Source organism: Dreissena polymorpha, chromosome 3 (assembly GCF_020536995.1).
Source record: "Dreissena polymorpha isolate Duluth1 chromosome 3, UMN_Dpol_1.0, whole genome shotgun sequence".
Taxonomy (NCBI): domain Eukaryota; kingdom Metazoa; phylum Mollusca; class Bivalvia; order Myida; family Dreissenidae; genus Dreissena; species Dreissena polymorpha.
In genome coordinates, this window is record NC_068357.1 from 100759250 (window position 1) to 100774123 (window position 14874).

At 37.9% G+C, this 14874-nt stretch overlaps 1 protein-coding gene across 2 annotated transcripts in view; it reads right to left on the bottom strand.

Annotated features, from left to right (window-relative positions):
- LOC127870770 (echinoderm microtubule-associated protein-like 6) overlaps positions 1-14874 on the bottom strand; it is a 72240-nt gene that overhangs the window by 14720 nt on the left and 42646 nt on the right. Inside the window, exons 24-33 of one of the 2 annotated variants that reach the window (XM_052413245.1) lie at positions 13897-14104; positions 11488-11608; positions 10934-11033; positions 9327-9456; positions 7766-8035; positions 6327-6547; positions 5569-5726; positions 2142-2259; positions 816-1004; positions 169-338 (exon numbers count right to left, since the gene is read on the bottom strand). In XM_052413245.1, the coding sequence (XP_052269205.1) occupies positions 169-338; positions 816-1004; positions 2142-2259; positions 5569-5726; positions 6327-6547; positions 7766-8035; positions 9327-9456; positions 10934-11033; positions 11488-11608; positions 13897-14104 (1685 nt within the window). Of the gene's footprint in view, positions 1-168; positions 339-815; positions 1005-2141; positions 2289-5568; positions 5727-6326; positions 6548-7765; positions 8036-9326; positions 9457-10933; positions 11034-11487; positions 11609-13896; positions 14105-14874 lie in introns of those variants that run through there. The other variant, XR_008044906.1, reaches the window with a different exon arrangement.

A 14874-nucleotide genomic window follows, 5' to 3' on the forward strand; every position in this document is an offset into this window, starting at 1 on the left:
TAATGTCACTGATGGCAGCAGCCCTGTCTATGTTCTCACCTAATGTCACTGATGGCAGCAGCCCTGTCAATGTTCTCACCTTATGTCACTGATGGCAGCAGCCCTGTCTCTGACTCAAATGTTCTCACCTTATGTCACTGATGGCAGCAGCCCTGTCTATGTTCTCACCTTATGTCACTGATGGCAGCAGCCCTGTCCCTGCGTTTTCCCCAGGTCTTCAGGCCATTAGCCAGTAGCACGATGAACTCTCCAGTCTTCAGGCCTACTGCTATCATCTCCCCATCGGGGCTGTAGCACACCGAACGGGCTGCAGTCACTGACAGCTTGGCTACACAGGCCTACACAAATGCAACATGAAACATTTATAGATGTATTTACAGTTTATTTGGAATATGATCGAAAGAACTATCTGACATTAATTTTCTACATATAAGATTCCATTGCATTAAATATCTAAAATACAGTGTTAACAAATATTTTTTGGATTTGCAAATTCAATAAATGAGAATAGATCCTCAGTTTAAAAGCTTTTTAATCAAAAGACACTGGTTGGAGCCCTGCTTGGGCTTAACTCCTTTCTCTTTTACGTTCTTATATTCTATTTTTGATATAACAATTGAGTCTAGTTTCTGAGGTTAAAATCTATAATTTAAGGCATTTACTGATAAACTTCAAATTATGTCCCAATCTGTGAACAAATCCAAATTGTTAAATGATCATCAACAAAATTACTGCCATCTTGCATTTAAAAATCTTCACAAGTGAAATCTTTTCTTAGCAGTAATGTCCCATATGTGGAGAGAGTTGTGGCTTACCTTAGCAGCAATGTCCCATATGCGTAGAGTTCCGTCATAGCTAGCGGTGATGAACTGGGGCAGGGAGGGGTGCCTGTCCAGCCCCCACATCTCCCCTTCACCGTGACCTCCCACCAGGGTCTGAATGACCCCAGTCTTCTCTGCAATCTCTATGATATCATTGTCCTTTGTGCCAACTAAGATTTTACCCTGAAATAAATGTAGAGTTCTGTTGTACTGTAACAATTTTGAAAAAAAAAAAGAATGTATACAAGTTGTTGAAGAAACGAATGTATATAATAATTTATAGCAGGAGTTGTAGTAATCATTTTGTTGTTTAATAAGTCTGTGTTTTTTCTTATTTATTTTCACACTATGTAGGAAGTATGTAAAATAAATAAAAGGCTAATAAAGACAAGAGAGAAAGAGAGATGCCTTTTGTCATCATGCTGAGCTCATTTGAATGATGCCGGTAATTTTTTAACAAGCTGAGCTATACACATGTTTGACCGTTAGTGTAATCTTAACCTTTTTGCCATGGGTAACACATCTTCACTATATGGTTACATTACATTATTTTAAAACTGCACAATGAATGATGAAGTTACAGTCTAGATAAGTAAACTGTGGTTTTATGGTTAAATTCAAAATTTGATCTTTATGCCTGAACTTGAGGTAAGGAGATTGTTACACATGACACAGAGTCTTCACACGTTTGATCATTAGTTTTGCCTATGACCTTTTGAGTGAAGAGACGATCCATTCTGAATGTGAAATACATGTGGTAAATAATTAAAAAATTTGCTAACTGATGACACAGAGACAGAGCTGTTTTGTGGCCTTTGACCTCTATATGAGACCTTGACCTTTGCAGTGGGGATCAACATTCTGTCTCCTAATTGTGGTAAATTGTAGTAATTTTTTTTTTTAATCAACGATGACTAAAAAAGTCACATTAAGGACAAGCTTTCTCATTTCAAAATTTGACCTCTGACCTCTGAGTGTGACCTGGACTCTTGAGGTAGAGAGACAAGATTTACATGCTTCACATCATCTCATGATGGCAACTGATATATGGAGCTTTCATCAAAAGGGTTTGAAAAAAAGAAAGCAACTTTTATTTGAACAAAGTTTTTTTTTTCTATTAGACTAAATGTGTAAACTGTATCTAAAATACAGATTCAAAATTTCTGAGAATTTAAATTTTGTGATCATCTAAATTATAAATATTCTGATCCCCATTTCTTGGCAAATTCTTAAGTCTATTGTTCAAAGATTATTTTCATATTGAAATAGAATGTGTGTTGCTAATGTAAAGACAGTACCTACTGTCCCTATTGAACATACCTTTATCCTACAAACTGATTTCACAACATCAGGGTTAAGTCCTTTTTCTCGCAATGGGAATGCTCTACATCGCTTCATCTCCTGATCCCACAACTTTACGGGGCCATTGTCTTTGGCCCTGTGGTCAGAATCAAATAATCATTGGCCCTGTAGTCAGAATCAAATAATCATTGGCCCTGTAGTCAGAATCCAATAATCATTGACCCTGTAGTCAGAATCAAATAATCATTGGCCCTGTAGTCAGAATCCAATAATCATTAAAGCGGGTATATACGATTTTTTATATGTGTCTAATTGTAATATATTGATAAAATATGTTACAATAACACAAAATAGGCCAGAAAAATTATACATTAAAGTCGAATTTAATAAAATGCAGCAAAGAAAATTTAGCGTCCCGAGCCGATAGTGACGTACATATTTTCCTACAATAACCGAAGCATTTGTCTTTGTATTAGGATCGGAGATAGTGTTCGTGTGTCGTATGAATAGATATCGTTGCAGAATTTCAAATAAACCGTTAAACTAAGTTTAGATGCACATCGTACATGTATGGTATACATGCTGGCGAATTCAGCTGTACAGCCGTTTTCAATTTCAGAATTAAATATCTGGCTTATTTCGCATTTTTCGACACATGTTCTTCTTAACTTTTATTTTAATTTATATTGAAATATATATATAATAAGTTTTTTACACAGTTTATATAAATTCATAAATATTTGACTAAATCGTATATACCCGCTTTAATGGAATCAGTTACATATCAGCTGTACTCTGGGACAATGGGTTTAATGCAGGTGCATAAAGTACTGCCCCAGAATGGGTTTAATGCAGGTGCATAAAGTACTGCCCCAGAATGGGTTTAATGCAGGTGCATAAAGTACTGCCCCAGAATGGGTTTAATGCAGGGTGCATAAAGTACTGCCCCATGGGTTTAATGCAGGTGCATAAAGTACTGCCCCATGGGTTTAATGTAGGTGCATAAAGTACTGCCCCATGGGTTTAATGCAGGTGCATAAAGTACTGCCCCATGGGTTTAATGCAGGTGCATAAAGTACTGCCCCATGGGTTTAATGCAGGTGCATAAAGTACTGCCCCATGGGTTTAATGCAGGTGCATAAAGTACTGCCCATGGGTTTAATGCAGGTGCATAAAGTACTGCCCCATGGGTTTAATGCAGGTGCATAAAGTACTGCCCCAGAATGGGTTTAATGCAGGTGCATAAAGTACTGCCCCAGAATGGGTTTAATGCAGGTGCATAAAGTACTGCCCCATGGGTTTAATGCAGATGCATAAAGTACTGCCCCATGGGTTTATTGCAGGTGCAAAAAGTACTGCCCCATGGGTTTAATGCAGGTGCATAAAGTACTGCCCCATGGGTTTAATGCAGGTGCAAAAAGTACTGCCCCATGGGTTTAATGCAGGTGCATAAAATACTGCCCCAGAATGAGTTTAATGCAGGGTGCATAAAGTACTGCCCCATGGGTTTAATGCAGGTGCATAAAGTACTGCCCCATGGGTTTAATGCAGGTGCAAAAAGTACTGCCCCAGAATGGGTTTAATGCAGGTGCATAAAGTACTGCCCCAGAATGGTTTTAAGGCAGGTGCATAAAGTACTGCCCCACAATGGGTTTAATGCAGGTGCATAAAGTACTGCCCCAGAATGGCTTTAATGCAGGGTGCATAAAGTACTGCCCCATGGGTTTAATGCAGGTGCATAAAGTACTGCCCCAGAATGGGTTTAATGCAGGGTGCATAAAGTACTGCCCCATGGGTTTAATGCAGGTGCATAAAGTACTGCCCCATGGGTTTAATGCAGGTGCAAAAAGTACTGCCCCAGAATGGGTTTAATGCAGGTGCATAAAGTACTGCCCCAGAATGGGTTTAATGCAGGTGCATAAAGTACTGCTCCAGAATGGGTTTAATGCAGGTGCATAAAGTACTGCCCCAGAATGGGTTTAATGCAGGGTGCATAAAGTACTGCCCCATGGGTTTAATGCAGATGCATAAAGTACTGCCCCAGAATGGGTTTAATGTAGGGTGCATAAAGTACTGCCCCATGGGTTTAATGCAGGTGCATAAAGTACTGCCCCATGGGTTTCATGCAGGGTGCATAAAGTACTGCCCCATGGGTTTAATGCAGATGCATAAAGTACTGCCCCAGATTAGCCTGTTCTGTCGGCACAGGGCAATCAGAGACAACACTTTCCGCCTAGATTGGATATTTGTTTTCAAGAGACTCCCTTCAAGTGGCGTCCCTTCAAAAGCCTGTATGGACTGCACAGGCTAGACTCCCTTCAAGTGGCGTCCCTTAAAAAGCCTGTATGGACTGCACAGGCTAGACTCCCTTCAAGTGGCATCCCTTAAAAAGCCTGTATGGACTGCAAAGGCTAGACTCCCTTCAAGTGGTGTGCCTTATAAAGCCTGTATGGACTGCACAGGCTAGACTCCCTTTAAGTGTTGTCCCTTAAAAAGCCTGTATGGACTGCACAGGCTAATCTGCTACAACACTGGACGCACATGAATTTAGCCCCATTTTCTCAAAGCATGGCTCATAAAGATGTATATGGACAGTTAAGTTGTTATGCTGAACAGTGAGTACTCTTGATTATGCTTGACAATTAAATGTAAGGCAAAACCAAGGAACTTCAAGACTTAAAAATGCTTTTGGGATATATGCCCCTTCAAATAACAATTCATAATTTAGTTAAAAAATTCAAATTGTAAAAGGATAGGGTACAATTACATGACTGTAAGCACTTTATCTTCATGTCATAGTTTTAAAGGTGTCCAATATTCCCTAACACTAAATACTACATTATGTACACATGTTTATTCACTGCAGGAATCCATTTGTTTTCCTCTACATATCACAAAAGAGCTGTTGTAGACAAGCAATTTGCCTTTTAGAACTGTCCTACAACATCTTCAACAACCAAATCTGGAAAAATATGTTATTTTTAGTAGGGTGGTGGGCAGATGCAATAAAAAAGCTAAATTCAAATAATTGAGGAACGAAAAGTCACAAGTATCTAGGACAAATCAACCAAATAATGACTTTGGCAGAGATAATACCAGTATAGTAATATATTGAAAAAGTTTGGTATAGAATTTTACAGTAGGCAAGACTAGAAGTTTCCACTGTAGTGAAATATGAAACCAAACGCTGCATGAAGTAATATGTAACAAGCTGTAACAATAAAAACGTTTTTTCATTAAAAGTGAAGGAGCAAAATATGAAGTTGTGTTTATAGACAAACAGACAGACTTCCATGATGATACAAGTACAAATATTTCACTTGGTACCTGCAGGTATAAATATTGCAACAAGAAGGCAATGATAGCACAAAGCATTAACCTTAATTCTTTTTGCTCAGGTCAGGTCAGCTAAAAAAGCACAAAAAGTAATAGCAAAGCATCATACGGCATCTCTTTGCCCCCAGTCACAATCAGGCCGTCCCTCAGCGTTGTGAACATGGAGAAGATGGGACCATTGTGGGCCTTCTGCACCAGTCGGAGAAGGCTGTTGTCTTGCCATACAAACACGTCGCCACTCATTGCTCCTGTGTACGTCACATTGTTCTGTGAATAGAACAATTTCATGAGTTTGTTCCTTTGGATTTATGCACCTTTTTTTTGAAACAATATTTGGTCATAAACAATATTCAGCATTTTTTAATTTCAATAAGGTGCATCATTCAGCTAAAATGCAGATCATAGTTATATGCTTTCATCAGAGACCTTGCGTGATAAGCCCAAATACCTGTGAAATTTCCATTAAATATCTTTAGCATTTATAAAGTTGTCACACGCAATCCTAAACAGTACAAATGGGTAAAAAGTATACTTTGAACTCAAAACATCTTAAAATCATAACAAGAGCACTGCATAATGGGTGCCAACGCTCGGCTGCAGGTGCAGTTTTAAATAAATGAAAGCTTGTAAGATTTTTTTTTTTTTAAGAGGTCACAGTAACCTTGACCTTTGACCTAGTGACCCCAAAATGGGTGTGGCATGTAGAACTCATCTAGGTGCATCTACATGTTTAATTTCAAAGTTGTAGGTGAAAGCACTTTGAATTTAGAGCCAATGTAAAGGTTTTAGCCTAGGTCGGACAACAAACTGGCTATGACAATACCTTGGGTTTTCTCCGAAAACAGCCGAGCTAACAAAATCACTTACAGCTCCAAATGCAATAGACAACATGGTCTGCAATCTCTTTATACTGGTTCCAGTTCCAGCATCAGTTAGCCTGGCTCTCTTGCCAACAATTTGGTTCCCAGCTACAGTCCAGAACTTAACATGTTTCACACCCACGGACACAAACTGGCTGTCGGAGTCGGGGCGAAACTCGGCGCGGAAGATTCGCTGACTGTGTCCAACCACTGTGGCCAGCGCAGTGCCTGTTGAGAGGGTAGAGTTTTTATGAGCGGCATTTTAAACACACTGGGAGTAATGCATGTGTAGAAAGTTTTATCCAAGATTAGCCTGCCCACAGGCTTATCAGGGACGACACTTTCTGCATACACTGGATTTTTGTTTAAACTAAAGATTTCATACAAGCAGAAAGAGTCTTCCCTGATTAGCCCCTGCAGACGACACAGGCTATTCTGAACTGATATTTTACACATTCATTACGCCCAGTGTTCGCAGAATGCGGCTAATATTGTTTCGTAAACTATAAAAATCTTTTTGTTTTCATATTTATTGAGATCCTTTTTCTATTGCTAAGTTCCAGTACAAAATCAGAGGGGGTATTTTTCATTGTTTTATACCCTGTATTACTTGTATTATTTATTTCATAGTAATATTCGCTCTATATCTCGACTTTACTCTGTGCGAAATTTCTTAGCGGGATGACCTAATTAGGGCTCCACTAAGAAAATTTGCGAGGGGATAAAGTCGAGGTATAAAGCGGATTTAAATACGAAATAAACGCTTATCACCTTTTTACTGATATGGCTGGAAAAAGAGCGTCATTTAAAAATATAAACAGAAGTAATAAAGGGTATAAAACGGCGAAAAAATAACCGTCTCGATATGGACGTCGCCATCTTGACTATCACGTGATTACCCCCTCTGAAAATAATCCTCAAGAATATGGTTAGCATAGTAAAGGTATGTATGAAAGACATATTACTTAATGCTTTTTGTAAACCAGGAGCCATATTAAAGAATACAATCTTGAGATAAACAACAATTTCAATGTAAGATCTGAACATAGATAGTTTAAATGCTTCATACCAAAAAGGGAATCAAATAACAATTTTGTAAATAATTTTTAACATTTGATATAGTAAGACAAAAGATAGTACTGTAAATGTACCGGTATCTATATTGTTTAACACGTTCTTGCTCAGAAGTGAAAATGGCTAAATAAAACCATAACAGCATGCGAGTAAGAGTTCAGGTTTTATGCTGTTTGCTGCTCATCAGGGTTGGAAATGAAGCCTTTACAATTTGAAATTAGTAGGAAATGTCCTAAATTAAATTTGATTCACTAAAACACTTCAAACAGGCAAAAATGCATATTTGAGTTGTAAAGGGTAGATCAAATACCCTCCAGGGTAAAACCATAAATCACTTGTTTCTACATAATGACCCCTAATGTCTCTACTGACCATCCTGCCATCTCCACACAGTGATGTTGTGCTCCAAGCCCACGGACACCACGTATTTCCCTGTGCACGAGAAGTCCACAGAACACACGCCCTTGCTGTGTTCCCCTCCACGTAAGATGGACAACGTTTCTTTAGTGGCCGCGTTCCAGATGTGAAGGCAAGGGGGATTCCCGATCTGACCTGATGCCACGATGTTCTTGAACTTTGGATGCTGGTTTACAGCCAGGCAAATGATGTCATCTGTGTGCTTTAGGTAGAAAGACTGGGAGCCTGAAAGCACGTGGAAACAACAGTGAAATGAGCCTCGTTTTGGGAAAACCGTGCTTAATGCATGTGAGTTAAGTGTCCTCAAAATAAGCTGTGCTTTCTGCTTTGATAAAACTTTTCTATTAAAGGAAGTCTCTTCTAAACAAAAAGTCAGTTTAAAGGGACAGTGTCATCTCTGATTTGCCGGTGCATACTACTTACGCATAATGAGTACAGATGACATGTATGCCCCCAAATGCTTCTTTTGTCTGAAAATTCACTTCATGTCAGAAATACTTTAATCATTACACAGATGTGCAAGTTCACACACTAGTTAATATGTTTGTAAAGTTACAGTCATCCAGTGTCAATATGTTTTGATGTTACGTACCACACAAGTTAATAGATTTTTTTTTAATCTAAATTCATCAAGATTGCAAAAGAAACACATGATGTGGGAGTTGATTTTATCTTTTTCAATGTCTATGGTAACACGGTTTCTAAAAATTTAACAATTGGGCATTATTTGTGGTCCAAATATTAAATTTGTGAATCTGTCTATTCCAACAAATAAATGAAAATTGATGACCCACGATTAACAAGACTATTGTCAAGCAATATAAGCCCTACCGGCTCCACCATTGTCAGAAATTCCACCATTTTCAGATTTTTTAAAATTATACTTGTTGCCATAGCAACCAGAATTTTTGACATAGGAACAAAGTGAAATGACGAGCATAATGTCCATACTGCCATCTATCCATGTTTCAAGTTTCATGAAAAAATATTAAGAACTTTTAAAAGTTATCGCAGGATCAAGAAAACCACCGTTTTCAGCAGTATTTCTAGTCTATTTGTTGCCATAGCAACCAGAATTTTTGATGTAGGAACGAAATGAAATGACGTGCTTAATGTCCATATTAACATCTATCCATGTTCCAAGTTTCATGAACAAATATTAAGAACTTTTAAAGTTATCGCAGGATCCAGAAAAGTGTGACAGACTGACGGACACACAGAGAGAAAACCATAAGTCCCCTCCGGTGAAACCGGTAGGGGACTAATAATGATTTTGCAGCATGTCTTTGTGGTTGCATGAATGACAGAAAGCACAAGAATAGCCAATCCTGCTGTCTTGGGACAGCCCTTGTTGTTTGATAGTTATTAAAATTGCATAGGTCTTTAGCTCTTAAGAAGTCTTTCACAAAGAAAATGTGATTTGAAATGTGAAATTTTATACCAGATTTACTTTAGGACATGTGAAAGTGAATATTCGAACAAAGAGTCACAGAATTTTAAGTCTCTATTTGCCTACCTGTTGAAAGGTTCTTGACAATCCCAGCTCCGGCCGCATGATACACAATGTCTGCCCCGTCGTTCACATAATGGAGATTGTCGCGTGCATCAAACCCTCTGTAGCCATAGATGTATTCTAACTGAAGGTCCTTGATATCGAAAACAAAAACCAACAAACATGTTTTTTTAAATAGTAAAGAACCTAAATAAACAAAAGCACTGCCTTGCGGATGCAGACCGCCCATCTATTTTTCTTTTTAAAGGTGAAGGGACCTATCTCAATACTTCAATCACAAAGGAGGGAGGGGTGAGGTGGAGAGGGGTGTATAGTGTGGGGTTGTGGTCATTTATTTCATTATCTTCCAAAAATAAGAAAAAAATGCAAAAGAAATATATATAAAAAATTGGGGGGGGGGGGATTCTTGGGTGGGATGGTTGAACGGTATTTCAAAAATAAAATAATAAAAATAAATATTTATGTTTTTTAACCATGTTTCAAAAAAAAAGTTGGGGGGGGGGGGTCCAGGGGGGGGGGGGGGGGGGGGGGTGGGGGGGGGTTTAAAGTGTGAGGGTGTGGTCTTTTTTATTTTGAGGGGTGGGGGCGGGGGGGATGGTTTGGGTGGAGTCTATTGTGGTACATGTATGTTAGGTAAGAGTTGTTTTGTTAAAATATCAATCAAATCTGATCATAAATAAAGAAGTCATGGCAATTTTAGCAAAATGTTATAATTTGACCTTGAGAGTCAAGGTCATTCAAAGGTCAAGGTAAAATTCAACTTGCCAGGTACCCTCATGATAGCATAAAAGCATTTGAAGTTTGAAAGCAATAGCCTTGATACTTTAGAAGTAAAGTGGAAATAAACACAAACTTTAACCATATATTCAAAGTTACGAAGTTAAAAAAGGGCCATAATTCTGTCAAAATGACTGGTTAACCAGAGTTATGCAACTTGTCCTGTACTGTCCCCTTATGAAGTATGAAAGCAATATCTATGATACTTTAGGAGTAAAGTGGACCAAAACACAAATTTTTCAATTTTCTAAGTATAAAAAGGGCACATAATTCTGTCAAAATGCACGCCAGAGTTATCTAACTTTGCCTGCCCAGTCCCCTCATGATAGTAAGTAAGTGTACCAAGTTTGCAATAGCTTTGATACTTTATGAGAAAAGTGGACCTAAACACAAAACTTAACCCGACGCCGACGCCAAGGTGATGAAAATAGCTCTTTTTTTTCAAAAAATAGATGAGCTAACAAGAGCTGTGTTTGTGAAACACAATGCCCCCTACAGCGCCGTTTTGAAGCCATATATTTGACCTTTGACCGTCCTAGAAGGATGACCTTGACCTTTCACCACTCAAAATGTGACTAAATTAAACACACACAAACCAACAGACTTGCTATATAGCCATAAATGCTGTAATTTTTAAAGTTACACATTTTGGATAAGAATAACCTAGTCCCTTCTTAAGGGCAATTCTAGGGAACCTAGCAGTTGTTCTACCCTTAAAAATATGTTTCAAACTGTCTCAAGAAGCCTTAGTTATTTTGACAACATAAAACTTAAGTCAATATATTTAGACTAATCCAAACCAAACAGCAATTTAAAACATGATCTCCACTCACATTCACTTGGGTCATTTTTTGCTTTTTCCCGCCCGTGGTTGCTGGAAGCTCCGCCCTCTTAACCTTGGGTGGCTCTGGTGCATTCCTGCTCACAAATGCGCTGAAAGCATACCAACTTTAAACCACTCTTATACACATTTTGACCCATTTGTAGTACCTTAGAAAAGAAATTAATTTGATTTTTTTTTCTTACAAGACTCAAATTTTAAAAGGCTGAATTTCCAACCTTAAGATACTGGTGAGCAGCAAACAGCATAAAATCTGAACAGCATGGGAGTCACTTGCAGGCTGTTCTGGTTTAATGCTGTGTGAGATAGTGTCAAGATTTTTTCCATGAATTCAATAAGAATTTATGACTGAAGTATTAACCATTTTAAAATTAAAATGATATTCTTACCAAGGGTGTCTGAACCACTTATCTCAACACTGAATATAATTGAGTAATAACGATTGTTAGTTTTTCTGTGAGGAACAGAACTATGCAACCACCTGATGTGTTGAAATCATGCCAAACTCCAAAATATAAATGCAATGTACTACCACTGAACCAGTACCTTTTCTTCTCACTGGTCTCCTGCAAGTGGGGTTTCACTCCTTGCTTCTCTCTGACGTTGTTCACATAAATCTTTGTCATGTAGTCCATGTTCTTTTCTCTCTGAACATCGCTATCATAGCCTAAAAAAGTAAAAAAAACATGATTTATGTTTATTCTTTTTTAACAACTTTCTTGAAGCTCTGTCACATATATCATCAAGAGCATTTTTTTTAAAGCTTTTCAGATTCAATCAAGCAAGTCTGAATATTTTTTGTGTTTCAGGGTTAATTAAAAAACACACACTAATTCTTAACAAGAGATAATTGTAAAACATACAACCTCCCCTCCTCTAACTTATAACAAGGGACAAAATTGTCACAAAACCAGGTTTTCATTGTGAAAAAAAAATCTGATAAAGGGAGAAAACTCAAACTGAACTTTTGAAATGACCAAAAAAAATTAACCCCCTTTGTAATTTTTTTTTTTTTTTTTTAAATCTATTTTTAGTCGTGGCGACCTTGACATTGGAGATATTGACGTGATTCTTTCGTGGGACACACCGTCCCATGATGGTGAACAAATGTGCCAAATGATTTTAAAATCTCACAATGAATGACATAGTTATGGCCAGGACAAGCTCATTTATGGCCATTTTTGACCTTTGAACTCAAAGTGTGACCTTGACCTTGGAGATATCGACGTAATTATTTCGCGCGACACACCGTCCAATGATGGTGAACAAATGTGCCAAATGATTTTAAAATATGACGATGAACGACATAGTTATGGCTCGGACAAGCTCATTTATGGCCATTTTTGACCTTTGAACTCAAAGTGTGACCTTGACCTTGGAGATATCGACGTAATTATTTCGCGCGACACACCGTCCAATGATGGTGAACAAATGTGCCAAATGATTTTAAAATCTGACAATGAACGACATAGTTATGGCCCGGACAAGCTTATTCCGCCAGCCCGCCAGCCAGCCAGCCCGCCAGCCAGCCAGCCAGCCCGCCCGCATTCGCCAATCTAATAACCAGTTTTTTCCTTCGGAAAACCTGGTTAATAAAATTATAAAAAAAATCAATTCCACACATGTAGAGATCTGCAAGCAAAAAATCACTATATGGCTAATAATTAAGTCTGGAACAGTTTTTTTTGGTAAACAATATGTCAATCAGGATTAAAATGCTTGACAAATGTACGGCTTTCAAACCATTATCTAACCAATAATTATGAAATCGTGCTATGTCCATATTGCGCTTCATAACAATTGAAGCAATTATTACAGCATTTTTTATGGGTATTTATGGTTGTTAACATGATAATTTTATGTTAACGAGCTCCTGTGACCTTGGTTTTGTTGACCTGTTGAACTAAAAATTAATAGGAATCTTCCTTTACATCCCAGTAAACCTGCCTACTAATATATAAGATGGATGGGGTAATTGTTATCAAATAAAATGATCTACTGACAATCCAACCCACAGACAAAGAGGTGAAATGAACCCCTGTTTCTTCTTTGAAGTATAACAGAGCACATTATTTAGCAGTCAAGCATTTTTCATTGTAAAGTCATTTTGAACAAATTTCTTACAAAGTAGAGGGCCATGATGACCCGTAAGCCCTCATTCAATTTCACAGACACCAATTGGTGAAGTCTTGGCCAGAATCAGTTTTTTTACCACACTTGACCCACATTAAAATGTGGCTCTTGTATTTCCAAGATAAACATTCTGAAAAATGTTCCTCAAGACTGAGTCATACATGTGGTCCTAGAGTTGTTAAAAGATCGTTTTTTTAGATTTGATTTTTTTCTTAGATTTGACCTGGTGACCTAGTTTTTGAAAGCACTTGACCCAGATTCTTAATTGGCCTAGATATTGGCCTGATAAACATTCTGATCTAGTTTCATATAGATTGAGTCATGAATGAAGCCTCTAGAGTAGTTACAAGGTTTTATAATATTAGACCTGGTTTTTGGACCCACATTCAAACTTGTCCTAGCAAATCTTTGATTACTATTTATCAAGATGGAGTCATAAATATTGCCTCTAATGTAGTAACAAGGACCAGTTTTTTCTTTGCCTGTGTTGTAGATTCAAACTTAGCCTAGATTAAGTCAAGAACAAACAAGTTTCATTAACATTAAGTTATTAATGTGGCTACTAGAGTGGTAACAAGTTTTTTCTAAGATTTGAACAGCTGACATACTTTATGGACACATTGACTACACCAAACTCTGCCCAGATATTGTTGAGAGAATAATCAAGTCTCATGAGGGTAGGATGCAAAATTGTAGGGTCTAGAGTGGTAACAAGCTAACAGTTTGTGAGGCAAATCGTTCTTCGGACTGTGCAGGTTGCTTGACATAAAAATAGCTCATTTTGTGCAAATTGTGCTCAGGTGAGCTAAAACAGGGGCTTACCTCCCTCTTCCTCCGAGTCAGTATCTGAGTCATCACTTTGACCGCACATAGTTGTCTTCTCCTTGCCCTGCCCTGACGTGTGTTTCCACACCATCACCGACGTGTCGGCTCCACCCACAGTCACCAGCTTCTTGTCCCCGCTGGAAAATCTGCAGTTTGTAACGTGGGCACTGTGGCCAACATACCTCTTGAACTTTGAGAACTTGCCCTGAAAATAATTTCACATTGCTTGTGCTGCCCTTTTGGAAAAATAAGCAAATGACAACATATCCACAAGTTGGCTAAACAGTATATTTTGGGCTATAACTTTTTTTCTGTAAATATACATACAATAGCTACATTAAGGAGAATTTTGGCAAAGACAGGTACAATTTGACTGACACAAATTTGAGCAAGGGAAGACCTGATTCATAATCAAATCAACTAAAAATACATTATTACATGGTAGTTTTATGCATAATTAAAAAACAAAGTTCCTAATTGCAAATTGCATCAAATCATCTATTTAATTGACTTAGTCTTTATGTCAAATGTTCTGCCATTATAAAAGGAAATATACCAGAAGTGAAACAAGAGGGCCATGATGGCCCTGAATCGCTCCGCTAACCTGACTAACCAGATACAATCCCAACCCAGTTTTCATCAAGATAAACATTCTGACCAAATTTCATAAAGATTGGATGAAAACTGTGACCTCTATTGTCTACACAAGGTTTTTCTACTATTTGACCTATTGACCTAGTTTTTGAACCCAGGTGACCCAAATACAATCTCAACCCAGATTTCATCAAGACTAACATTCTGACCGAATTTCATGAAGATTGGTTGAAAACTGCAACCTCTTTTGTCTACACAAGGTTTTTCTATTATTTGACCTAGTGACCTAGTTTTTGACCCCAGATGACCCAAATACAATCCCAACCCAGATTTCATCAAGATAAACATACTAACCAAATTTCATAAAGATTGGATGAAACT